General features: G+C 39.1%; 1 protein-coding gene across 12 annotated transcripts in view; it reads left to right on the forward strand.

Annotated features, from left to right (window-relative positions):
• COBL (cordon-bleu WH2 repeat protein) overlaps window positions 1–26,874 on the forward strand; it is a 151,106-nt gene extending 124,232 nt beyond the window's left edge. For 11 of the 12 annotated variants that reach the window (XM_048940233.1, XM_048940241.1, XM_048940242.1 and 8 more), the window contains 6 exons: window positions 1,428–1,731; window positions 14,082–14,185; window positions 15,429–17,446; window positions 18,070–18,189; window positions 20,324–20,575; window positions 25,542–26,874. In XM_048940233.1, coding sequence (XP_048796190.1) covers window positions 1,428–1,731; window positions 14,082–14,185; window positions 15,429–17,446; window positions 18,070–18,189; window positions 20,324–20,575; window positions 25,542–25,559 — 2,816 coding nt within the window. In that variant the 3' untranslated portion in view covers window positions 25,560–26,874. The remainder of the gene's footprint in view (window positions 1–1,427; window positions 1,732–14,081; window positions 14,186–15,428; window positions 17,447–18,069; window positions 18,190–20,323; window positions 20,576–25,541) is intronic. The other variant, XM_048940234.1, reaches the window with a different exon arrangement.
• The last annotated feature ends 680 nt before the right edge of the window (window positions 26,875–27,554 follow it).

Here is a 27,554-nt window from a genome sequence, read left to right on the forward strand (position 1 = left end):
TTGTAATACTTTTTTTTAACAAAGTTGCTGTCAGTTCCCTGACTTAAAGAGAATAGTTCTGTGTATACAGTGTGATACAGAATTATTTCTATGATTTTCATTGACATGTAGCTTCATGTATGCTTCAAAACTTGTAGATTATGACTTCAGAAATAGTGAAGTGTATGTTTAATCTTAGTCACACTTGTAGACATAGGACTCTTCATGTAATTAACATCTACCACAAGTGTCTGCAAGATCAGAACATAACCAATTTTTTAACCTTCCTTTTGCTCATGGATGTTGAAGAAGAAAATGAGGCACACTTCTAATTATCAATTAAACATTCATATTAGTCTGTATTGATTCATTATGATCACAAGTAGTGTGTTTGAATTTGCTTCTGTCTTCAGTCACTCTCTGAAATTATTGACGTTATTAGCCATTCTCCTTAAATAGCATGATTGCAGGGTGGAGTGCAGAGTTCTACATCACCTAAGGAAAATAACAAAATTGCATTTCTTACCAAAAAAAAACACCAACAGAACAAAATGTTTAAATGATGTGGTGCAAAAACACGCGCAAAAAAAAAAAACAGTAACAACAGCCCACAGGTATTTCATAGGAAACAAACTAGATCAGAACATGAAAAACCATACCGTATCTAATCATCTCTCATCACTTGCAACTCTTAATACAATTAAGCATGCAAAGAGCGTATCCCTTGATTTCTTTTACATATGACTAAAAGCTGGGAAAGGTTCTGCTTTGAGTTGTGTCTACTTTTTTTTAACGCTACTTGATTTTTTATGCTTTGCTAAGAGATTATTGTTATTCACCCACTCAACACATGGGAAATTGAAAGATGGTAAAATAAAGTGACTCATCCTGTGGGCCATGTGTAGATTTATTATACCAATTCAGTGTCTTACCTGGGAAATGCTGCTCATTTTTATCTATGTGTAGTATTATGGGAGATAATTTGGCAAAATTTAAAAGGAGCAATTAGACGATGTCATCACAAGCGATAACAGGAATCATTTCTTGCATCCCATCATTTAAACTTTAGTCGTCTCCAGAAACATTCAGCAAATATGGAGGAATGTCAGATTTCATCTGCACCTTCATATGCACTTCTGTGTTAGGTGCCATGGTGTCAGACTGCCCCTCTGCTACCATCAGTCACACGGCAAAAAAATGTAATGAATATTGGTGGGAAGGTTTAACCTCTGCTCCCATACCAACATCTACCTCTGACATCATGAGACAACGTACTGAAATAGGAGGCTGTAGTTTTAGAGCAGCCTTTGTACACAAATGTTGAGCTCTGGTCTATTGTACTGTTTCTAAAGGATTTCATGTATTCATTTTCTACTTACAAAGCAGTAGATCTCTGTATTTATTTTGTGACTACTTTCAACTAACTTTACTTGGTGTATTTCATTTAGAGAGCCTGCTGCCTGCACATGATAATTTTTATGTAGTGGATGATACAGTTATGGAGCTATCAGAAGTAGAAGAAACAGCATCAGAAAGCAGCTGCTTTGCATCTGAGGACACTACTGAAGACTCAGGTGTAGTAAGCTCCCCATCTGACATTGTGTCACTGGATTCACAAAATGACAGTACGAAGTTGAGAGACATCAAGCTGGTGAATGGCTACGTGGACTCAGACGTGATCTACGGTACAGAGACTTGCTCCGTAAAGAACACGCACTGCGATAACGTGGGATATGCCAGTACTCCACGCAGGTAAGAATTCATTTGAAGCCAACTCTCGGAAAATATTTTGCATGTCCTTCTTGCAGGGAGGCATTTAGGAAAGCCAGCTGCTGCTTCTACTTTCTTCTGCTCTTTCATAAACCAGTACCAAAGCCAGGTGACTCCTCCCATTGAAGAAGAACTGCGCCAAATCCCCTCCAGTGACACGCTTGTAGCAACAGGCAAAGGTCACTTTTCTGTTTGAACTTGTAGTTAAGTTTCTTGCTAAAGAGTGCTGCCCTCCAGAGTTAATTTCTCCCAAAAGTTTGAAGTAACTTTGTTACAATTTGGCTTCTGTTGTGGTTCTGATGGTATGTGAAGTACTTGAAGTGATATTTTGTATTGATCTAGAAAAATAACTTACAGGTCATAAATGGAAAAATTCATAAAATGGGAAAATTCAAGCCATTTAAAGTCAAGTAGAAAAGGATATATTCCATGAAATCTGGGGGTTTATTTGTGGGTGTGTGCATGTACGTGCATATGTATGTTCACTTACTGCTAGCTTCCACTGGTGTTGTACCTTGGTGTTTTTTTACACTTCTTTTTTTTTTTTTTTTTTTTTTTTTTTTTGTATAAACAAACATTGTGCTGCAGTTCTGCAGGGAAGTACAAGAACCTGGAATTTAACTAGAAGCTGCCCTCAATCAGAAGTGACTCTGACACTGTTTGTTTGCCAAAACTCACATAGTTGGTGGCAGGGCCACAGTGGGAACCCAAAATTTATAGGACTTTGCAAATACAAACTGGCCAAATAGGAAGGAAGCTGTGCCTTCAGCGAGGAGGGTGGCCTGGTAATACTGACAGGGATCCACTCTGTGTGATGCTGCCGAGTCATGGGACAGAGGCCAGAAATTCCTCTGAATTCTCAGTTGACACAAAGTCTGTGCTTTCTGGTCTGTCTCCATTCAGCTACTAATCTGTAGCCCCTTCATAAGAACATGTATCATGACCTAGTTATTTCCTTCCACACATTTCTGAGGGAGAACTTCATCCTGGATCATGCAGTGGACGATGAATTAGGTACAAACTAGGCCAAGTCAGTATTTAACGTATTGGAATGATTTCAGGGCTTTTCTTTTCTCATCAATATCAAGGGGAACAGGGTCAAGTCTCATTGAGATATTTGTTCAGAAATACATTTTACTTCTGATTTTTCCTTCTGCAGTGTTTTAGGTCCTGAATATCAAACTGATATAGTTTGGAATATTAAATAGGCTGGTGTAGTAGTTACAGTTACTGTTCCAGACCTGATCCAAAAAAACAACCTATTAATTAAGATAATTAAGCAGTCCCAATTTTCCTTACAATCAAGGATCTAAAAGGTTAAGAAAACACACATGTACATTTAGGGGAAGAAAAAAAAAGAACAAAAAACATTGCCACAATACTGAGGGAAAACATCAAGGCAAAACACTGTAAGAAAATCCTAATCAGTGGAAAATATTTTGGACTTTTTTTAGATTTTGGATTTGCTTTTGCCACATAAACAAACTAAATTTTTTATTTTTAATATTTGGAAAGGGTACTTAAAGAAGAGGCAGCAGGACAATGTGACACAGTGTGACACAAAACACATAATTATTAGAATTTGCAAAAGCCACTGACCTGGGGAACCATTTAATTGGCTGGTCAGCAGGGCTGCCACTTGCCAAGTGGGAGGATTGGAAGGTGGAAAGACATACAAGGCTGCAAGAGCACAGCCCATCATAATCAGGGAGGTCATGGTCCCCCCTGCTCTGCATCTGGGAGTCCAGTTCTATAGTACTGCATCCAGCCCCGAGAGAGGATGGCAAACTGCAGAAGGTCTGTAGGAGAGCCACAGAGTTGTCAGGGTGCTGGAGATGAAAAGTATGAGGGGGAGAGAACTCTCGGGTTGCTCATCTTGCAAAAGCAATGCGGGTGTGGAGGGATCTGACTGCAGTCTCTCACCACACAAAAGGAGGACTGTGAGCAGAATCTGGATGCAGAGGCTTCTTGGGGTACACAGTGGAAGGAACGATAGTTACTAGCTGCTGTAAAGGAAATAAAAATGGAATATTAGGTGGAAATTCCTCAAAATAGGCAATGGAGCATGTTGCACAGAGACTTCGAGAAATCTCCATGTCTGGAGGTTTTCAGGACGCAGCTAGACAAAGCCTTGGAAAGACTCAGCTGACTTTGAAACTATCCCTGCTTGGAGAAGCAGGTTGAACTAGGCTCCCAGTCTGCACTTAGGTGATTTTAGTATTCTGAATATTCTGTATCTGTCTGATATGTCCATAATTCGACTAATTAATAAAGGACATAATTGGGTTGGAGATTCGTGATCCTTGAGGTCCCTTCCAACCCAGGCCACTCTGTGGTTCTGTAATTAAAAAGGAGAGGAAATAGGAGATGGTTTTGTTGCTAAAGTAGAGTGTTTCATTAATTGTGGGTATTTTAGTCTCTGGGACAGCAAAATTATTTCAGATCAACTTTAAGGTAGAGCTGAAGTCTAACATTTATAGTGGATTTTATTCTCATGGCAGCAGCCGTGGAGACTGCCACAGAGAAGATGCTAATAGTAAAATCTTTAAACTTTTGTGCTCTGAATGTGCCAGCAATGTTTGAAGGTAAATCCAGTCCCACTGCTAACGTATTTTTGTAGAAAAAACAGAAAATCGTGCTCTTCTAAATCCTTTTGAGATTAACTTGCTGAGTTTTTAAAAGCCACTTCCCAAACGTAGAGGGGAGGACAAAATGGCCGTGGGTTTGTTTTTGTTTTTTAAGCTATTCATATTAAATTCTCGTTTTTCTGGGATTTAAATCAGTTCAGAGTACAGCATTTAGTACAGTCAAATTTGGAGTGAATCAATTTCAGCTGCTGTTGTCAGAGCAGCCACCACCCCAGTGATAAAATCTGCTGGGAGACCTGACATTATGTGAGTTCTTGTGATGAATGAGCTGCTTTGAGGACCAAAGCAGCCTTCTGAATTCCCAGACAAGTCAAAGTGCAGTTTGAATGAATAATCGATACCAAGCTACACAGAGTTTTAAATGTGTTTCAAAAACTACAGAACTTGAAGGAAAATTTTACATGGAGTTTCACAAATCTTTTATGTCTTTTTCCAGTCCATGTACCAAGATCTAACTCAGTTCTAAAAGGAAGATATGAAAAGATAAAGTTAGAGAACATGTCAATGCTATAAAGAAACAATAGTTAGCGGAAGTGAAATAGCGTCCTCCTTGAGTCTGAGCTCCACTGAAGCCAGAAATTGTAGTTAATTTGGCCCAGGGTTGGGGGGAAAAAAAGTTAATAAAAATCATGGAAATATTTAGCTTTGAATTGTAAAGCTAGCAAAAACTGGGGCTTTTTACCCTGTGAAATAACTGTAATTCTGTATACTACAATCATTTTGTACTGTGTGGGTAATAAAAACTACCCTTAAAGTGGAAGCAGATTGTATTTAGAGTGTGAAGAAGCTATAAGGAAGGACCAAGTGATCTTTTGCTTATGCACCCTGACAAACTTTAGTGAAGAGCACAGTCAAGCCCACAGTTCTTCAGTATATTTGTTCTGAGCTCTTAGACTGCGCTCCAGATCATGAAGAGTATTTTGTCATGTTGCTTATTTGGTTAATTGTATATGTATTTTTAAATGTATTTTTCTTGGAGCTTCTGGAACCATTCACTGCATGGAATGTGTGGTCTCAGTGCAGCAGAAATGTCTGATAGCTTTAGAATATCACAGCAGGGTCTGTACCTCATCTGTTACTGAAGTCAGGGATAGAGTGGAGTGCTGAGGGATGCGGTCTTCAATATGCAATAGGTTTGTCTGCATGTAGCAGCATAATAGTATGGACAGGGTAGTAAGTCATGTACAAACTTTGTACGTACAGAAATGGCAATTGCAACATATTATGAATCTTGTTCCTAAAGAAGATAGACAAATTTCTAAAAGAATGTCTCCAAAGCCCAGGGATTTCCAGTCCTCGGTAGTCTTGCTTTTCAGTATGTAAGAACCATTTGTATGTGCACTCTTTTTTGTTCTGTTTTGGGTTTCTTGTTTAAGCAGCCTTAATGCGAATAAACAGAAGAGTTAGTGTGTAGAGTACCGAATCACTCAACCCTTGGTTCTGCTTCTAATCTATTAAACCATCTTTGTCTCTGCCTCTGATATGCCTGTCAGCCACTTACTGTGTAAAATTCTGCACACAGTTATGATATCTCACAATATGTTTATACAGTGCCTGGTAGAGCAGAATCCTGATCTCAGCTGGAGGTGACACAGGATAACCCCTATAAATAATTGACTACATATGATATTGGCTGTGAATGTTTTAGTAACTGCTGACTCTGAACACAGTACAACATAGTTCTCTTTCTTCGTATCCTTCCTTACAGTTGATTTGTGTTATGTATCTGTTCACCAAATTTTAATATATAGTGTTAAATGAGTAACAAGAAAACCACAAAGAAGCTGAAATGTTGCTTATGTAGCAGTAAGCACATCTCATGATCTCACAGTGTTGCAACTCTGTCCTCCCATACCCCCTCCTTTCCCATCCCTTGTATGGTGTCATCATGCAAGCTCCTTGGGGCAGGGATCAGTCAATTTTATACGCCTATAAAGCATCCTGCACACCTACTGTCTCAAGCTTTATAAATAATTACACATTAAAAATTATTTTAAAATAATGTTATTAGGGATGCTAAGTCACATGCTCAAAGTTAGCTAACATTAATAATAAGACCGTGCAACCTTAGTTTCCCCCCTTTAACCTTAATTTCCCCCATTTTGTGCACTATGATAAAGTCTCTCGTTAAATGGTCATACTCATTTTTTCTTTCTAAGTTTCAGAGCTCAATTAATGGAGCAGGTATACCAGTTTGCTCTCAGTTCACATTCTCTTCTAGAGCCAGGACCATTTAATTTCCTCTTGTTTCTATCTTACTCATCACACTAGTATCCATGTGCCATGCAGACTTTAATTAATTTCTCATCCTAGTACTCATGTGAGGTGAAGAGGAGGCATTGTGGCATTATCTTACTGTGGAGAAAAAAAGTTGATGCACAGGGTCGAGGCAGACCAGTGACCATGTAAACCACACAGGACCCATGTATGTCAGAGTGGTGAGCACTCAAACAGCATTTCATGTATCAGAATGCACCTCTCATTTCCTCCAGACTCTGTTCTTCAAAGGCATCTAAGTGTTTTGGCACAAATAAAATAACAGAATGCTCACAGGCATGATGCACATTGTTGCCTTTGGACTGCCACCTATCAAAGGCGTAAGGTGTAGGTAGCTGAAAGAAGAGTTAAGGGGCCTTTAGAGTGGGTTGTCCTACCAATCAGAGCACTGAAATACTTCAAAATACAATATGTTTTATTGAAGTTTAGAAAGGTTTTTGTGGGATTGTTTAAAATGTATGAACTTGCTGGTTTGAAAGCTGAATAAATGCATCATCATAAATAGTGACTTGTAAGGGACAATAAGACGAAATATTCTCCAAAGGCCTAAAAGGGATTTTCCTCTCCCTTGAGTTCCTCCTGTGTCAGTAGCCATGAAGGAGGATTATTTTTTCACGTACAGCTAATTGAGGGCATAGGATGGGGGTGGGGAACCTTGCAGAGATCAGTTCATGCTGTGGATCTGGACAGGGAGAATCCTGTTTCCTCCCTTTCTCTCGGGAGAATTTGTTACCTTTGGCTCTGGTTGTGGTAGCTGAGCTGTAGGGAGGAGAGGGAAAACTGTTCTCTTTGTTACCAACCTGAGAAATACTCAGCTGTTTGCTACAAAATTCTTTGGGTTTTGATGAGTTAGATTAAAACAAATGCTTGAAAGGATAGGGGTGGGTGAACTTGTTCTGCTTAATTTTCAGCCCATTCAAATTCAAATGTTACAAGGTTTTGTGTTCCACTTGGGAAGGACAGGGGGGAAAAAGAACTTGGTAGCTGGAGAGAATTTAATGATGAAGCAGGTCAGAGGAAGAGAAAGTAGAATTGTGAGTGGCAGAAGGCAGTCGGAAGGGAGGGAGAACTCTAATGAAAATAGCACTATGTATATATTATATATACACACATTTGTGTGCACAAATATACTCTATATAGTTACTTGTCACTTGTAGCAATCTTAGAGAAATACTGGAAAGCTTTGTTTTGTCATTCCTCTGTAAGATAAGTTTCATTTTAGCTGGGTGGACATGTGTTTTACTTTTTTGGAAACAGAAAGGTACTGTTGATAGGCAGGAAGGAAGAGAAAGGGTTAATGTGACAGAGAGAACTTCGTGGGTGAAAAATTACTTAATTAAGGCCCAGATGTCTGACAGATTTGCAAGCCTCTGCTCCTTACATACTTTTGCTAATTTCCTTCCTTATCTCTGGCTTTCCCTTTCCTCTTGTTCCAGAAAACTCTTTCGATTTGGATATTCTCATACACTTTTTTTCTGGCAGATGTTCATGGAGGGAAGGTACTAATCATATTATGGTTAAGTAATAGATACTCACAATCACTGCAGAGCAGGAGTGCAGATTAGCCTTTCTGCTACACTTGTTGGCTGGAAAAATTGCTGTATACTTGAGAGCTGTGTAACGCATTGGATGTTAGGAAGCAGCTTGGGTTGCTAAAGGTGCAGCAAAGGGCTCTGCTCTTTCCTCTCATATTTTTTTGTGTGTAAACCAAGAGAGGTTATTTAACCTCACTGTGCCATCATTTAACCTGCAGCACTACTGTGCCCAAGTGATGTTGCTGTATTAAGATTTAAGTCAAGCTAGTTCACTTCCCTGACTATTTCTGGCGATCCTGTCTGCCTGCGGGCTTTCCTATTGGGAAGCTGTTGCCAGAGGCCAGTGCAAGGAGGGGGAGTGGGGGCATGCTTCCAGCTGTATAGCAACTGCAAGCTGCTGCCCCTGCAGCCTATGGGAGGACTCTGAAACGTATGAGACATACGTCTGGGGCTCTGGAAGCTTAAATCATCATGGTATGTAACAGGCTTAGAGATTTCTAGCATTAAGGGACTGAAAAACACAAAATGCTATAAATAAGCATAAATTTTTTCATTTGGTTTCTATTTCTGACTGATAGACATGGAGGAGGACTGTGAAAGGTCCATAAACATATCTGCTGCAGAAAAACTATTTTCCTCCTTCTCTGTACTTGTAAATTCCTATCTTAATCAGGTGGTTTTAAATCTGAGGTCACTACTGGACTTCTGTTATTCTAGGATTGGAAAACAGGTTAATCTAATTTCTGATTATTTTTATTCAGCACAGATACAAATGCTGCCTAAAGACCACTGCAGTCCCACAGAAATAAAAGTAGAACACACACTAAGAATTTGGAACAGAAATGATATTTGCACCTTGCTCTCAAAAAGTATGCACAGCCTTCTTTTAACCGGCTGTTGAAGAATGTAAAAAGCAAGGTTACATGGCATCCAACAGAATATGAATGTGTGTGTTTTTTCCTTTCCTTAGTTTCTGCCACTTTCAGAAATCTTGCATGAAAGACAATTGAGGACTTTGTTAACTAGCCAGTTCTAAGAGGGATGTATTTCCCAGTACATTAACAGTCTACTGTCAGCATTTTAGCAGTATGACCATTTTCTTTGGTCATTCAAAGCTAGAACTTTGAAACTTCATGCTTCATGCTCACAGGAGGTAGCGTTAAGCAAGGATTTCATTTGTCTGGTCGTAGCCTCAGTTATTAGAAAGTCCATTCCTTATACTGACTACTCTTCTTTCCTTGAAAGGAAATAGAGAAAAAAATCATCTAGCTTAAGAAATGCAGAAAATGGAAAAATGGTCCCTAAGATTTTGTAAACTCCTGACTACTCTGGAAAATAGTTTCCTCCACTTCTGAAGAGTACTTTGCTGCATCAATCACAGAAGCAAGTGAATAAGCACTTCGAAATTACTTTGTCGTTTCTGGCCTGCTTGAATAGCAAGTCATATTAAAAAACAATGCACTTTCAACCATGCTTTCTACATCATTCAACATCAGCCTTTTCTGTAACACCAGCTATGATAGATCCTAGGTGGAAGCATTTATGTCCCCAGCATTTATGTAAAAGGAGAATATTTTCAATCCGTTTTGAAGAGGAAGAATTTGGATGTATGCAGCAAGGTTAAATTAAATCCCTATTAGCAGACTGAGAAGACACTTAGAACAGAGAAGGTAGCCCAGATGCATCAAAGCCCAATGCTGAGTCACCATAATACTAGTCTTCCACGTTGGTCAGTTCCTGTTGGCTGCTGAAGATGCATATGGGGAGCTGAATGCCCTCATGTCCATTGAACCTGGTCTTAGGGAAGCCACTCCTTCCTCCTGTGCACTACTGCACTGTGTGCCTTTCTGGATATGACTGTTACAGTGGTTCCGTCTGCCCTCCCCAGCTGGTGATTTAGAGGAACTACGGTCTCAAGATTTTTTATTTAATCAAGGTAGCACAAAATAGGTGAGGCTCTCAGAAAGCATTCAGTGAACTTGAGAAATGTCTGCTGCCAGTTCTCTTGCCTGTTGCTTTTCCAGCAGTCTCTATCAGTTCATGTTGTGTCTGTCAGCCCCACACAGATGTCTTGAGTGCCCTGCATTATTTCAAATGGTACTGAGTGTCCCAAATGGACAACTGGATCTTTTCCCCATAGTTTAAATAGCTCTGCATTGTATTTTCTCAGTTATGTTGGAAGCTGCATCTACCTCTGATTCCATAGGGGAGGCATTCCGGAATTCCTGAGAGGTGCCCAGAGAAGCCTTGTTCTGTTGTACCATTTGCAAAGCCCCAATAGAGCAAAAATGTAGAACAAAATGGCAGCTTCTGTTTTTGCAAATCTGTTGTACTTTAGCTGTTCCGTTTTTCTTTTTAATGCATTTCAAGCAAGATTTATCAGAGATTTTCTTCTTTCTTAGAGTGTAAACTTTCTCATAAATGTCTGTCTCTCATGGCACTAATTTGACAAAATGCTGCAGTAAGTTTCATTTTGTCTCCAACTGTGCGAATGACTGCTGAGGAATAATTATGTATTGTAGCCTGAGCTCAGTGGAGCACTAAAGGCGGTAGTTTAGTAGTCTCTCTGCTCGGTTCTGCACTCCTGCACAAATCTCAGCTAATCTACATAAGTAATAAGTGAGGAGGCTTCCAGGAACCATACATGTTTGCCATTTCGAGCTTGTGCTAAATACTCCCCATTTTTAACACCTCACGTTACCAGAAAGGCAGCAGAAAGGTTATCAAGTTGTTCCTTAAGTCAAAAAAAGCATGTGTGAGAAAATGCCACTGGTAATGTTTGTCCAGAATGTAAAACATAGTACTGGAATAAGTCCTGTATTTTTCTTGGATTCTGACCAAAATAGAGCTGTCAACAAAAGAAAAGTGTGCAGCGTTAGAAGGGAAGAAGGCTTCGAAAAAATATTAGAGGCCCTCTTGTTTTCTTTTCCCAAATACTGTTGTGTGAAAGAGTCTTTTTAGGCATATTTATAGACTGTGTGAGCTACTGGAAACTACCAGACTTTCACCTCTCAAAACACATATCACATTTTAAATTCCCAATGCTAAGAATTTAAAGAAGAGCTCTGTGATTAACATGCACCTTCTGGCTTGCTTTTTAGGTGAGTTTGGAGATGAATTGAACAATAGCTCTTTTAGGAATTTGGAAATGCAGAAGGAAAGATGTGCTTTTTCTGAAGCTCCATCTGTAAAGGACTGAGAATCCTTTCATTTTCAGTGCATTGTTCTCTTTCCTTTATAAAAATTCTCTGAATTGGGTAGTATTATCCCATTTGCCTAGATGAGGAGATTGAAGCCGAAATTGAGAGGCAAATTACCTACACTGCATAAGTGCACAGAGGATAATGAAAGACACCTCTGCTGACTGTTGCACCTATGAAGGAGAAGGTGATTTTTCTGAGTCTTTGAAAGATTCTCCCCAGTTGTGATGAGAAAAGATCTGGTCAGTGCAGTGAACCCTGTTTGGAATCCAAGAATCTCTGTCCCAGGCCCCAAATATGTTTTCTTACATGAGTCGCCCATAAAATTCTCAAGCCAATTATTTTCATTATTTGCTGGAGAAAGCCCAATACCAACAACCTTAGTAACACAGATTTTGGCTGTGTTGAAAAGGAGTCAGGCAACAGAAGAAATCAGGTAGCAGAAGGTGGTGAAGTTGCGTGGCCTTCGTGGAACAAGGTCACATTCTCTGATGGAGGTGGATTTAGACATTTATTTTCCAAGGTTTTTCTCAAACCAAAGCTCAGAGCGCCTTCTTCACTTTCTCTAAGTAGCTTAGAGAAAGTCTCAGTGAAGGTCAATAACTTGCTTCCAAGTGTGGGAAACTATCTCGTAAGGCCAGTTTTGTAAAGAAGAAAACAGTGTTTGCCTTCCATACTGCTTAGATATATCATTCAACTGGTGCACAGTTTTGATCGTTTTTCTCAGTGCAAAATAGAAAGTTCTTTCTATTATTTTGCAAATAAATGGTGCACTCAGGATAGCAAGTGATTTTTTAAATTATTTTTATAAAATTTTTCACTGCAAAAACAGTAGGACATTCAGGTGGTTCATAGTTCTTGCCAACTTTAGGTTGAGAGGGTTTTTTGCCAGGCTTCTGCTTAGTTTGAATACTGCAGTAAGCTTAAATCTTGTCAGTTTGTCAGATGAGTGGTCTCACTGATTTGTGTGTGTGAACGCTGCAGGCTACAAGTAGGATTGCTGTCTTACAGAACCAGTTGCTCCCATTAGAGACTTTGACTGAATTGTGTCACCCTCCTCATTATCCATCCTGGAGAAAACTGAGTTCATCGTGATCCTGAATTACGAGAATGAGCCTGAGCTTCATCAGTTCATGTTGGCTTCTGGAGGTGCTCAGGGCCTGCAAAGCTCTGATCAATGGCAGATGCTGGGAGAAATGATACTCCATGCAGAGAGTGCTTCCTGCACTGCATCTCTTCCTCTGCATTCAAATAATAAATGCAGATATCTGTCTTCAGAAATATATATATTCCAATTTGGGAAACAATTTAGGTATTATACGTAGCTTTGCCACTTTGGATTCATCCCTGCTTGGGAAAGGGAATCAGGTTCCAAGAATGCTACAGAGGATACAAGGAAAGGAGAGGTGAATGCAAAAAAAACCAAGCAAACAAACAAACAAAAAAGGTGCTTGAAAATATGCTTTCAGCAAGTCCTGCTAGGAACAAGAGAAAAATAATACAATTGCAAAAACAGAAGGCACACGTTAGAGATCATTTAAATCAGTGTCAAGAATCATCCGCAAATATTTATTCAAAAGATTATGTTAAAGGGGAGTGGAAAAGTGCATTTTTTCAGGTGATGCTCGGTAAACTAGGCAAAAAAGAAGAAAAAAAAAAGAAAAAAAGTCACCTGTCACTTTATCTGTGACATTAAGGGCTTGATCTTGAAAAGGGCAAAGTTGCTTCACCTGACCAAAGTGGCTTAGATGTGGTTAAATGGAAAATTATTTTGTCAGCAGTCTAATCTCAAGGGTAGAACATAGAGGCAGTGTCACAGATGACGTTTTGACTTCAGGTGAGGATCAGGTAGCAGAAAAAATGAATTGCCCAGTGTGAAATCCTGGCTTCACTGATTTAGATAGGAAAGCTCTGCTGGTCGGGATTCTTCCTAGGAAACAGAATGTCTGTTGTGTAACAGGTTTTTATGTGTTTGTTGTTGAAGTTTTTTTCAGGTTCTTTTTTGTTAAGATTTTTCTTCTTTTCGTCTTTTAATAAGCCAAGACAACACTTGGCACTCATTCTGGTTTTATACTTGTTTTTACATTATTGTACAAGTTTGTCAAAAAGCACAGAGTTATTTCTTGGCAAAATCAGGCCACTTTTCATTAGAAACAGCTCTCAAGGGATTAGTTTCTCTTTACTCCTCCCCTCCCTTCCCCCAGGATGCAGAGTGATTGTCTAACACTATTTCACTCTATTTATTTTTCATCATCGTGCAATTTTTATTTAATTAAGGTGCAGATTTGTTGGCAAAGTGTGTACATGGGATGGCTAGTGGTCTGCTTTAAAATTACATGGATATACAAAAGCTTTGCCTCAGCATATGCTGCTTTTCTGCAGTCCGGCTGAACTGCACGCTTCACAGTGAAGCCAGACCATTTCTTTGTGATGGAGTTTATTAATCCTAATCTTTTGATCACCAGCACATGGAGTATGCTCAGTCTTTGCTGAGATTCCTCCTAGATTTGGATGTGTGTGGTTTGTGTGTCCAAGGCTGCATTTTTTTTGTACTTTGGGGAATGGATTTCAAAACCTCAGTGGAACCAAAGGGGCTGAAATGAGGGTATATTTCTGAGCAGGAGCACAAGGCAAGAAAGCAGGAGACCCGACATTTTTTTCTCTTTATTTAGCAGTAAAAGTGAAGAAATGGCTGCGGCTAAGCATGAGAATGAGGATGTATTCATTGATGCACAACTCCAGCAGACTTTGGCTGACTTGGATGAAGATTTAGAAGGTAGGGAACTGTAAAGCCTCAGAGGCATAAAGGACATAGGCACAGCCTGAAGAAACACAGACAAACTGCACTCTGAGACACCTTCATTTCTCACTAAGATCACTAGCAGCAACTCACAGGTCTGAGTCAGAATGTGGTCCACCTGAAGTGGGTTCTTTCCCCTTGCTTCCTGGGCAGCCACTCTTTATACACCAGCACAAAATATTTTTCAACCTGCTTATCTGATTGTCATTGTATTTTGATGTCTGCTACCAGAAAGAGACGAACAACAGATTATGGACACATTTTGTGAGCTAAATTTGGTATTTACTTCAGTGAAGCTAAATCAGTAGTGAGTTTAGTTGTCTGTCATAAACAATACTCCTGTTGCTTATTTTATCATAGTGAAATGGAGAAGGGGGGACATTCTTGCAATCAATCTCTCCTCTCCATTAGCAGACGTGTTTTAAAGTTAAACGTTTAAAAATGTGAGAAGAAACAATAAGAAGAGATAAAATCTCACCATAAAGCAATATTGTGCTTCTCTTTATCCTACAGTAAATAAAAACATTTCATTATTAATAGTTCCTCATGAAATGATGTTCAATACTTTTTAAAAAATTTCCATCCTTATTTCAGAACTTTGGCAGTGTACTGAATTCCAGTTTAATTTCTTCGACACTGTCATTTCTTACATTCTGTGTTGTAACCCTTGATTTATACTAGCAAATCTGAGAGGGAAGTTAAGCTTCTTGCACAGTGAGGCTCCTGGAGTCATTGGTAATGAAGGAAAAAGAAAGAATGGAGAAAAAAAAAAAATACAAGTACTGTTTCTTTGTTTGCTTGCTCAAGGAAATCCTTCAGCTGGGTTGTTATTACTAACCAGGTCTGGGAAACATAATTTGAAGTTGCTCACTGTTTCTCAGAAATGTTTCTCCTTTGGAGTCATGTGGTGAAATGTTTATCACTGAGAGAAGTTAGTCAAAGATAAGGTATGAACAATAGATTAAATTCTGCTTTCAGCTGCATTTGTATGTTTCCCACTGGCTGAAGAAGGACTGCAGGAATATTTTGGCTGATTCTAATCAGCAGCCAGACAATAAAAAGGACCCAGATCTCTCCTTTTTTGTAATATAAATATATTCGTGCTAGTTTTAGTGGAACTAAAATATCTGATCTGGGTATGTTTGTATTAGCTGCTTGTGTAATTTAAAGTCATATTGCCTAAATATTGCCTGAATATAATACTACATGTGTTTTACAGCAATGGATGCTTTAAGTAACTCTGACTCTGAGCACATGGGTGAAATGCTGAACCCACATACAAGAAAAGTTGAGGTCCTCCACGATGTTGCTAGTTCTGTTCCAGTAACAGTCATAGATGATGCTCCAGAAGTTACCATCTATAACTCAGCTGGAAACCAAGAGACAAGGGGTTCACGGAATTCATCCGCTGACTCTGTTAATATGGGAAGCTTTACAAATAGAAACAACAATGCGGGTTCCTTTGATAAGGGACATGCCAATGGTGAATCTGCATGTATAGCCAAGTACCTAATACATCAGCAGCCGTCTGATAATGAGTTCAGTCACTTACCTGTGGAACAGAGGAGGGATATGTTTGAATCTCTCACATCCTCCTTTGAAAAAAGAAGTGAAAAGAATGTAAAAGTAGAAGCTCCGCCTAGACATGTTATGAAGTCTGAGGAGTGTAAATCAGAGCTGACTTCATCTTGCTCCAAGACTGCAACTGAAATCAATACAGCGAAAGAGAAAGTAAATCCATTTAATGAATGTAGTAAGAGGGAGAGACCTCTGAAAAAAAGTAAGTCAGAACTAGAAATCAAACGGCCACCTGCAAAAAAAATTGAAGTAGAAGAAGTTCCATCAACACCTCCGTGGTGTCATCGTGCCCAGAAATTGGAAGCAAATTATGAACCCAAAATGGGTTTGACGACCTTCAAAGTTGTCCCTCCAAAACCTGAAGTAAAAAATTTTGATAGAGGACTTTCGATTTCCACTGGTGCCATTAAGATCGATGAACTAGGCAACCTTATCAACCCAAAGCCTGTTGTCAGTAAGAACATACCAGGTTCCTCTGCTGGTGAAAGTGAGGAAATTCCTCTTGGGAAAGTGAAGGCATTCTGGAGGTCAAGTTCTATGGAAAAACAAAGTGATGACTCTGCTGAGCATCTTGCTAAAAAGCCAGCAGTTACCACAAACTCTAAGTCCTTTGTTACAAAGCAAGAATGCAAACCCGTCTGTCCTGCAGCTTCAAAACCTGTAGCACCACAAACTGTTATTTCCCAGGTAGGTGAAAAACAGTCTGAGAATGAGAAGACTAAACCACCTCTTCCAGTTACGCAGTCTCAGGTAAAACCATTAGTGGTCCCAGCCATTAATAAGGACAAGCCAGAGCTTCCATTTCTAAAGCCTCACAGGAGAACTTCCAGTCAGTATGTGGCCTCTGCCATTGCAAAACACATCAACCTACCTACCTTTAAGTCTGATTCTACAGATTTTCTTGAGAAAGATGAAAATAAGCATGGGGCAGGAGAGGTTAAAACTGAAGCTGATGTTTCCCCCAAAAGGTGTATTATTGTGGCCAAATATAGCCCTGTGGAAACAGAATCAGCAGAAACAAGAGAAAAAATTTCAAGTATTTTTACTTGTAGTCAAAAAGCATCCCACAGATTCACACCTGGTGATAATTCTGGCATGGAAAACAAAGTAGTGAACATCAGGGCACCGAGTCAAGCAACTCCTGCTAGTTTCTATAAAAAGAATGCCAGTGTCCCACTTAGTAAATCCTCTTCAAAGGATAACAACAAAGCAGAAGATGATCACAGTTTAAACAGCAAACAAGGTACAGCAGAGAAAAAGATGCATCTTTTGTTTGAACAGAAAAGCGAGACTTTGCCCCGTAGTAATTCAGCCTCCTCTCTCAAGTCACCTGATCTCCAAGGAGCCTCACCCTCTTTCAGCTCATCTTTGCGTATTGCTAAATGGCCTCCTGCTGACAGCATGCAAGTTAGTTCCCTGAAAGCATCGCCCGAGTTCAATGGTGTGACAGCAAAGGCAGAATCAGAACAGAACGACAGATCTGATGATTCAGCTGTTAATGCTATCGGTGAATTGGATGTTAATGTGCAGACTAATATCTTCGGACCAAAGAAGAAGTTCAAACCTGTTGTCCAAAAACCGATTCCAAAAGATACATCGCTGCACAGTGCCCTAATGGAAGCTATTCAAACAGGAGGGGGAAAAGAGAAACTCAGAAAGGTAAAGTGGAGATTTTATTTAGCCTGTTCAGGTTGCAGAAACCTGTAGGCAGCCTCAGACACCAGAGGTTTTATAACTGGCACATCTGCAAGGAAGCTGCAGCATACATGGCACTTGAAAAATTTATAGTGGCAAAGTGCAGACCACACCAGTGGTTATTTTGCACGTCTTGTAAGTTACACAACACCATTCCTGCTGCCCTAGCTAAAAGAGGCAAAGGGGGAGAGAAACAACATGAAGGAGAGGTAATTGAGGTTAGCCAGGGAGCCTCGCCTGCATTTCAGTGTGTTATGTAAAAAAGGAACACACAGCATGCAGGAAACTTGTAAATACCTGCAAAAGAAAGAAGACACCAGTTTTTGTTAGTAGACAGTACCAGTTAGCCACTGATTTTATGCTCAGGGGATATGAGGCTGCATCTCTATGTGTGGCGTTGGTAACTGGGACCTACATGGATCCTTACATTCGGTGAGAGCTCAGGTTATAAAAGCAGGCACATAGGCACACAGACTGAGTAGTCCCCATAGCTTGCATTCCAGTGCAAGAGCTAAAAATATTTCTAATAACATTTCCAAAATATCTGTATGTAAACGTCTAATAACAGTATTCTTTTCATAATGTAGGTTTCAGACAGCGCGCTAAATGGCAATCACAAGAAACCCTCGTACAGTGAGCCAGAGAATGAGCGGTCAGCCCTACTAGCAGCAATTAGAGGTCACAGTGGCACTTCCAAGCTGAAAAAAGTAAGAAATCAACATGATAAATGATCTTCTAAGTGTGGTCTGTTCTTATCGAGTGTTTCAAATAAACCTAGAGAAAATGCAAACTCGAGTTGTATTGGAAAGAGAAGAGTGTAGGGGGAAAGTGTTATGATGCAAGACCAGATCTGACTTAGACAGATAGCAGAGAGGGTCAGATTGCACCCTCTCTATAGAACTTAGCACTACCTCAACTGGCGTGCTTTCAACTGAGAAAGAAGTGGAGAAATAATCCAAATGGATTATTGGGAATGTACACAGGAAATATCAAATGTTTATTGCTTTCACATTTTAGGCGTTGTTTTTTGTATGTTAGGGGGTATGCAGTTAATATATTTGCATTACCTTCTGTATACATCCAGTTCCAGTTACCTCATAACACTAGGACTTTTTCATGCATGCTGTTTATCTGTTAACTGATGCACGCAAGTTGTATGCAAATAATTGATGGAAAATTTCACTACAGCAGAATGTTTCCTCCTATCTGAAAGATTTACCTAATCATTAAAGCATCTCTTATCCCCAGTAGCCAAAGCCTGCATTGTTCTAGCCTCAGATTTCACTCAGTTACTAATCCAGCCAAGGACATGTATTGGCAAGGAGGTTCCCATTTCCCTCTTGCAATGACTAAGACCATTAGCACATATCCAGAGAGCTGGCACTAGGTAGAAAGTCTCCCTTGTCTCTGTTTGGGAATTATTTCCTCCCTCAGAGCAGTTCTGAATATCTTACTGCCCTTGTTTCAGTTAGGATGCAGCTTCCCTTGAACTTGGGAGCAGAACGTGCGGTGCTGCAGTCACCTTCGTGCACACAACTGCGCTCTGCGTTCATTAGGAATAAATGCAGATCTGTGTGAAAGAGGCTTTGACAGTGAAATGGTGTTGTATTGCCGCAGAGACTTTTTAGGATACTTTCTCCTTGCAGTTTTAAAGGAAGTTGCCTAGAAACCATGGGCTTCTTTTTCACAGTGTCACCTGTGCTAGATGAGGTACCATGTTTGTATGCATACAGGGCAGGATATAGATGTATATAGATGTACTGCGATTGAAGTGCTGTCCCTTCCATGACATCTCAAATGTTCTTATCTGACATGACATTATTACCATGTATTTGTGTTTGTGTATGTACAGTGAAGTAACAGAACATAGGGGCTCTGTGAGTTTGGATTATTTGATGAGAGATGAGTCCTTTTTTACTAGAGAAGATCTATGCCTTAATTTCATTGAAACAGAATGTTAATGCATCTATTTGAAAACCTCCTGTTTGGCACATGGTACTGAATTTCCTAATAATTGCCAAACTCTTATAATTACTAATAATTTATTGTGATTATTATTAGTAATGTTGTTAGTGGAAAAAATATTTGTTGAGGCAGTTGCTTAGTCTAAAAGATTACCTCCTTGCCTACATTATTTAAACTAGAACAAGTTTCCAGGTAAGTAATTCGTGCTGGAATTTTAGGTTCAGAAATTCTACAGAAAGACACTTGGAAGAGTAATCTATTGATTTTTTTTTCTCCCCCAGTGCTTTCACACAATTCTCTTGTATTACCTTTTTCTTTTTTTTCTTTTTTCTTTTTTTTTCTTTTCTTTTTTTTTTTTCCCAGTGTGAGTTGAAACTTTAATATTATTTTTTCACTGAAGCCAGGTCTGAAAGCTTCAAATCTAGAAGAGCATCTCTGTCATTTGAGATTATTTCTATGTAGGCCAGAATGTGAAAAGTAACAAGATTCCTGGGTGGCTGCAGCAGCCTTAATATGTCTTCGTGATTCCAAAACCCCTTGTGGTTCTTAGCAAATGAATTCCAAGTCCAACTCTCTGTCTGTTACCTTAAATGCCAAAAAGAGTTACAGGATGCTGGAGCTTGTGGTAAATAAAGATTGAGTTTCTGAGTCAGAGTCAATGCCAAATCCTTGATGCTTGTAATCAGCCCAGCTGAGTGATGTGAGTGAGTAGTAACAGATGTTCAGCTTCATGAGCAAACAAAAAGCTCTACGTGTTTTATGTCATTCAAGCAAAGTGAAATTAGGGTACTGAAATTAAAGTGCATCAAATGTCAAGTAATTACAGTTTAGTCATGCTTGGTATTAACTGTCTCCTTTCAACTGCATCACGAACAGATCTCCTCATTGGCCTCTGAAGAGCTCCAGAGTTTTAGGAATGCGGAACTGTCTTTACAGAAAGCAGAAGACCCTCAGGAAGAACAGCTCTGTATTCCACCTGCCCCTGCCCAGCCACCGCCACCACCCCCCCCTCAGCTGTCAACAGCGACTTTTAAATTCTCTGCCACAACTACAGGTGACCCTGGAGAGGCGAGGCGAGCCCTGATGGAGGCCATTCGCTCTGGTGCTGGAGCAGCAAAGTTAAAAAAGGTAAATGCACTTTTATATTTCCTTGTGAATGAAAAAACTTGGTCTTTCTTGGCCTTGGAAACTGTTTACAAGCTGTTCTAGCCACGCATTTCATTCCGCCATCAGAAGAGCTGTGCATTCAGTGTTTTCGCTGAGTCGAAGACTGAGAGTGTTTTTCAAACCTTTGAACAGGTATTAAAATGCACTGTTAATGCTAAAACATGCCTGTGTTTATACACAACCATATGAACCACATGAGCAGCCAATTCTTTTTAAAGAGCATGAATATCACTTCAGAAAGTATTTCCATGCTCTTTTCTGTTGTTGTGAATATGAGATAATACTGCATGTCCTTCAGACTAGGAGAATTTTAAAAAGATCAGATATGAGACCCTAAAGCAAATGTAGAGGTAAATATTCTGTCCTAACTTCAGTTATGTGTAGGTTTTGATTTCCATAGGATCTGTCAGTAAAACCTGTGGGTTCCTTTTAGTATCAATCTGAACTGTATTAATTGGATGCCTGTATGTATCAGTTCTGTGGCCCATCGTGGGTTACTCTACTCCCAGATGGCTAAATGATCTGCTGCTCTGGTGTGATTTTTTGAGATAAGCTCACATACCTCTTTGACCAAAATTTGCTCTTCTGAATCTTGAGTTACATTTCTGGGTGAGGAGAAGTAGATCAGCTGTTCTCAGTTGAGTTATCTCAGTATCTTACTGCAGTATCAAAGAATGGACTTTGATCCACAGACTTCAGGGAATGCACTGAAACAGATGCTGTTTTCCCAACACGTCATTTGGCTAATGACAACCAGAAGTTGTAAATATACTTTAACCTTGCTCACTTGTCCCCTTCAAGTAATTCAGAAAATGTGATCAAATTGTAACAATAAAAAGTCTATCTAATGAAATCTTGTTTCTGATAAATCAGAAACTCCACAGAATCATCCAAAGAAGTATACATTCATTTTACTTTCAGTGAAGTTCACATCAGCATGCAAACAGAAGTCTGAATGTGCAGTTATTGTCTATGTGGAAAGATGTATTGATACTATAGATAGTAGTATAGCATACTAGTAGAAGACGACAAATTATGAAGAACTGCTACTCTAGATCAGGCCTTTGATTCCATACTTCACTAGCTTACAGAAGAGAAAAAGAAATTTGGACATTCAAGAATACTTCATGCTGTTGTTTCATTTCTAGATCCTTCCAAATTCCTGGTTTGTCCCAGTGCATAACTCTGAGGGAACCCAACTCTGAGGGGACCTATGCCACTACTCATTTAAACAGGCCTTTATTATATCCTTGGGGATTTATTTTGAAACTGTTGGATGGCCCTTGCAGACCATGAAAGTGATCTAGATATACTAATGTATTCCGCTAAATGCTGTGCCTGTCTTTTTTTATTTTCAAGACAGAGTACTTTTTTTTGTAGTTTTGACATTGAGGTGACAGAAGAGTGCATCTCTTACTGGGTAGATCTTTTATGAAAATAAAAGAGAGGAGCATTTTGTACAAAACAAAGTAAGGTGGTCTTATTATTGTGCTGTCCTTCATGTATTGGATATGCAAGCTAACTCCTAAGTATATGCTAAAGGCATCGTATCACTTTGACATCTGAAATTTCATGCCCTTGATCAGTGATAAAAGTAAAATTCAGATTTCTCGAAGAGCTTGCATCCACTGTGTATTACAATCTCTCCTAGCTTGCTGTGTTAAGTGAGAGCTAAATTCTGATCTTTTCCTTGCAGTAAGGCAATTTGTGATAGCAAAAGTTGAATTGGTAGAAGCATGTGTCTGCATATCAGGGTTTTCTTTTCTTCCTTCCTAGCTGAAGAATATATCTCCAAGGAGCACTGAGTTGTTGACAGAGGGTGGCTGGCAGGTAGTTTTGCACCAGGGCTGAGGCAAACTTTTTTCTGTGTTTAGCCTTACGTGTCCATTATCTCTGATGCCATGATTTGGAGGTATGAGTACAGGGCCATTTTTGGCTTTGCTTTCTAGAAGGTTTTGGTTTCAGCAGCTAGACAGCAGACTTGGTCGTTCCATTCTGTAATTGTGTGTTTCTCCTTCATTGTCTTCTTGAAATTTTATGGAACAGGGGCTTCTGATGGTGAAGTCATTCATTTAGCTAATATTGTGGGGGAACTGAGACTAAGAACTGTGTTGCTTAGTAATGTATGACTCAGTTTGGCCTTATTTATAAGGGGTTATTTGCAGTGGAAGTAGATCAAACAGAGCTGTCAGGAGAACTAAACATAAAAAGCAACCAATTGCATAGATAAGGAGCATCCCAACAAAAATTTGAGCTCTATTAATATCTGTGAAAAGGCAACTCCTCCACTCCACCCTTGATTACACAGCTGTTCACTAAAGTCATGAACTTTAAGGTTAAAAGATCCACTGTGCAGGAAGGGAGGAGAGAAATTGGTGTAGGCTGATGTTGCCTTGCTCAAAGTCAGAGTCTGCACCACATCGGCTGTAATTGGGTCACCCAAAACAAACCAGAGCAAAAACAGGTACTTGTGGAAAATGCCAAGTGTGGATAAGATAATATGTGCATAGGTTCCCTGGCCATTCCTTAATTGATTTCTTGGAGTATTTTGCCTGCTTTGGCTAATAAATCATACTTTGTTTTGGAGAAATGGCTTCTGTTTTATTGCACACTGTTGCTGTCCACAGAATCCTAAAGGAAAATTCTTGTGGATGCCAAGCCCAGTTGGGTCTCCTCTGGAAAATGGTTCATCCCAATGCAGTGCAGTTCAGAGAGATGCCAGAAAGGGGGGTTAGATTTCATATCCTACCCAAACATCTTCACCTCTATTCTGTGCTATTGAAAGGTGATGAAATTACCAAGCTGGAAAAGACTTTACAAGATGCAGGAAGTAACCTTTTTCTTCAATTTCCAACTTGCTTAGCACACCCAAAGTGCAATAGCAAATCATGGAGATGGCGTGAAGCAGAGACAGCAACCAGGATGGCTGATATGGTGATTTTGGCTGTTAGTCGACTTCAGAAGTAATGGGGTCTCACTAGCAAGGAGCCTGCTTTCTAGCCATGCAGTCTGGCTCCTGTACAAAGGATGATCAGTTGATCTGAGAAATAAACAACTGATCTGAGACCAAATTTTGGCTAATTCTATTAGTCAGGTCATAGAGCTGTGCCATCTGAGTTTCTGCTGTTAAATTTGAACTAATGTTTTCCTTTATCATATTAAGGAACTTTTCTCATGGTTTCATACAATTAAGATCCTTCTGATTAATTTTTGCACTTTCTATTTCTGTCTTAGAAAATGCAACATAATCTGGCTAGATTTCTGCAATTCCTTATAACATTACATGTATATTTTTGTCTGTGTAACCTGCCTTGGGATTTACTATGATTATCTGTGGAAAAAAACACAACTACACATGCAAATAACCTGTTAGACGTCTAGCTGTAGGTATAGTTGCAGCACAAGCCCATGCAGGATGAAAAATTTTACCCAACAAAGAGAAGTTACAAAAGTTGCTCATGCTACATTATACCATCTACTCATATTAGAGGAATACTTGAGGGATTTGGTAGAAATACTGCAGAATGTACCTTCACAGCATGGAAAAGGCAAGTTGCCTATCTGAAAAACAGGCTTTGCTTGTGGAAAAAGTATTTCTGTAAAGCATCTTTTAATAGAATATGCAAGAGGTATTCTACAGACTTCACATTTTCCAGTAGCAATAAGAGCCATGCAATTTTAAGCAATCTTGCATTAATAATACAAATTTGGCTCAATCGCAGTATCTACAAACATTCATTCCGTTGGCACTGGCATTTAGTCACGTGAACTCTTGATACGTGCAGTATATCACTCTGTTGGCAATCAAAGGAGCCAGGTAAGGTAATTACTGCACCCATTACAGTAGATCTGTGGTATATGCTGGGATAATTTGAAGCTGGTTGCCAATGAGTAATACATTGATCTGAATTATGGCCCATTCAGTGTCTTGTTGGAAGTGTGGCCTAGTTCTATACCTCTGTGTCTGGCACTGGATTATTCTCCTCATATAATAATCTGTGTCTGTGGGTGCAATGACAGAAATTACAGACTCAAAGCCATGGTTGATGTTGGCACTGCTATGCTGGAAATGGAGTGGGAGGCCCCACTGAAAGGTTGGCCAAGCTTGATATACAGGTAGTCAAATGAGCATAGAAGGTGATTCTCATTCCCATGCACAGTGAGAGACAGACATTTGCATGCTGCTACTTCATTTGAATTCAAAGATTAAATTTTATTTGAACTATTCACCTTAATGAGAATTTGTACCATGACCTATTTTTTTTTCCCTATGAATAAAGCTTCTGCCGTGGATACTAAGGCCAGAAGTGGAAGATTGAAACTTAATCAAATACATTATTCCTGTTTAGCTTCTGCGATCCCCTTAATGTATATCTCTCTGATAGAATCAAAGCCAAGTATCTTTGATTTTGGAAGAGTACACTGGCATTAAAATTAAGCAAATGCGTCGATGACCTGAGGACTAGGAAGGAAGATAAGCATTTGTTTAAGGATTTTCCTGCATCAAAGCCTATAAAAGTTTCTGTCATTCAATCAGGAAGCCAAGTACTCATCAGTTGATTTATATGACCAGTGACAGCTATCTGATACTGCACAGCTTTTGACTGTCAGACACTGCGTACTCACAGCCAGATCTCTGTTCATCCACAAAATGAAGGAAGTTTATAGAAAAATATGTTGTCAACTTCCATGTAATAATGTTAACTGCAACTACGAAGTGTACGTATATATGAGGAGTGGGGTTTTAAGGAAGGACATGACTTTCCTTAAGACCAATTGATAAAGCTAGAAAGAAGAATAGATAAGCTCCATGTCTTAAGGAGCTGAAGAAGAGAGTAGGTTTGAAAACAGCACCACAGGAGAATGTTTGGTTAACAATGAGGGTTTAAAAATATCTTGAATGATCGTGTTCTTTTCTTTGTTATAGGTCCCTCTGCTCGTTTGAATCATGTATAAAGAACAAGTAATTCGAAAATCTAACCCCATAAGCACCTATAATCATCATTCAGGATCTGAAGGGCAAAAAACATCAAGACATTTAGTTTATTCTTTTGTCTACACGCCAAAATAAGTTGTAGTTAATTTTCTTTGTGTTCCTGCATAATGGTTCTAAGGGGAAAATATGTTGCTCTGCTGTAAAGCTTCTGTGCCAAGGAATTGTGTTTTGCCTCTGAATATTTAAGGTTGCCAATAAACTATTCTTGTTGGCAGGTTAATAAGAATATAAACACTGTGCGGTCCTGTGTTCATACTTAATTGTGTTTATGGGCAAAATGAAAAGACTTTGCTAGCTATCTGAAAAGTAATATTCATTTCCAGTTCTTAAGAATATGTAACTGTTTCAAACCATTTACTTCTTATTTGATTTAGAAAGGGCAGTAAATGATCAGGGGGAAAAAGGAGAATAAAGATCTGTAGAAAATAATCACAAGGAAGAGGTTGTAGTACATTATGAGGAACGTCAACTGTCATACGTGGAGTCACTGTTGTCTTTTTAAGGTTAAGTGAATGTTATATCTGTGGTGGAGCTCTGAGAAAGCAGTCAATCAAGAGTGAATGTGAGACTGTGTCTACTGAAGAGTGACTTATGGGGTATGACGTATCAAATACCTGTATGTGTAGATATACCGAGCCCTAGTCATGTTCACGGCACTTTAAGAACTGAGACACCTTAAAGAATCTCTATTTGCAGCAGACTGTGAGAGTTATAAATAAGACTTCAGAGTGCTCCATAGAGGTTCAGGATTTAGAATTTATTCCCACACTGCAAAAGGAAGTGAAGCTGGTTTGCATTAGAAACCAGGACTTTGTCTCTTGGTCAAGTTGTGGGTACTTTCGCCATTTGCTTCCAGATTGTATGGTTGTTGTATGTTGTCTCATGAATATTTATAAGCAGCATCTTTCTTAAATGTTAACTACTTTGGTAGTTGCTGTTGTACATATTTTGACAATCTTTCATTGAATTGAAATGATTAACTTATAAAGGAGAGATCAGAAATGCTTTTTCGTATTTCCCGTATTGTAATGAAACTGAGGAAGACAAAGTTTGTACATTTACACTTTTATAATCACAGATCAGAGTGTTGGTAGATTTTGGGGTTTTTTTGAGGCTCAAATTTAAAATGTATAGCTGTGTAATGTTGAAAGCAAGAGAATATTTAGCCATCTGCATTTAATATGACTGTATATTATATATTGTAAAATATTGATGTCTGTTAGTGCCACAAATAAAAATAAAATGAAAACATGGCTTGAAAGACTCTTTTTGCCAACTGCTTTCCATTTACAAAAAGAAATTGGAACTAGAGATGGACTTAAGCAAACCATTATGCTGTGTCTGATATCTCGGCTCTAACAAAAAATGTCTCAAAATGAGAACCATGATAGTGGTTTTATACATTATGGTATTAATCTGCTGTAGATCCATTTCATCATTAGGGAAGCTAATATATTCAGAATTAGGGTGCTCTTTCGTGCCCTGCATTAAATAAAATAACTTCTGTTGACTGGTTAGCTTTCTTTTTCCTTGAAAATCTTCTCGGTGTGCTTTAGATAAGAAATATTAAAATTGTATTGCAGGAAAGGATGCAGGCTCTAATAGCTTGAATACTGAACAGGTTGTCCCTCCAGTAGCTAAAACAGCTTCCTTGCTGAGGTGCAGAAAGATATAATACACTGCAGTTCTTTTGTTGTTCTTAGTGTTGTCTGAAGGCCCTGCATCTATAGCTCTTCATTCCTAATGCCCCTTTTATTTAACAAATTGTATAGATATATACTTTTCAATGTAAAGGATCCAAAACTGGATTTTGAGATAACAAGAAACTCCGGTCTTTGTGATTCAAATGTTTCATCTGGCTTTATAGAACTAGAGTTTATAGAAGATTTATGCTTGAATAAACTGCTGATTATCGAATTCTCGTGGCTAAAATACTTCAAGATT

Source organism: Lagopus muta, chromosome 3 (genome assembly GCF_023343835.1).
Source record: "Lagopus muta isolate bLagMut1 chromosome 3, bLagMut1 primary, whole genome shotgun sequence".
Taxonomy (NCBI): domain Eukaryota; kingdom Metazoa; phylum Chordata; class Aves; order Galliformes; family Phasianidae; genus Lagopus; species Lagopus muta.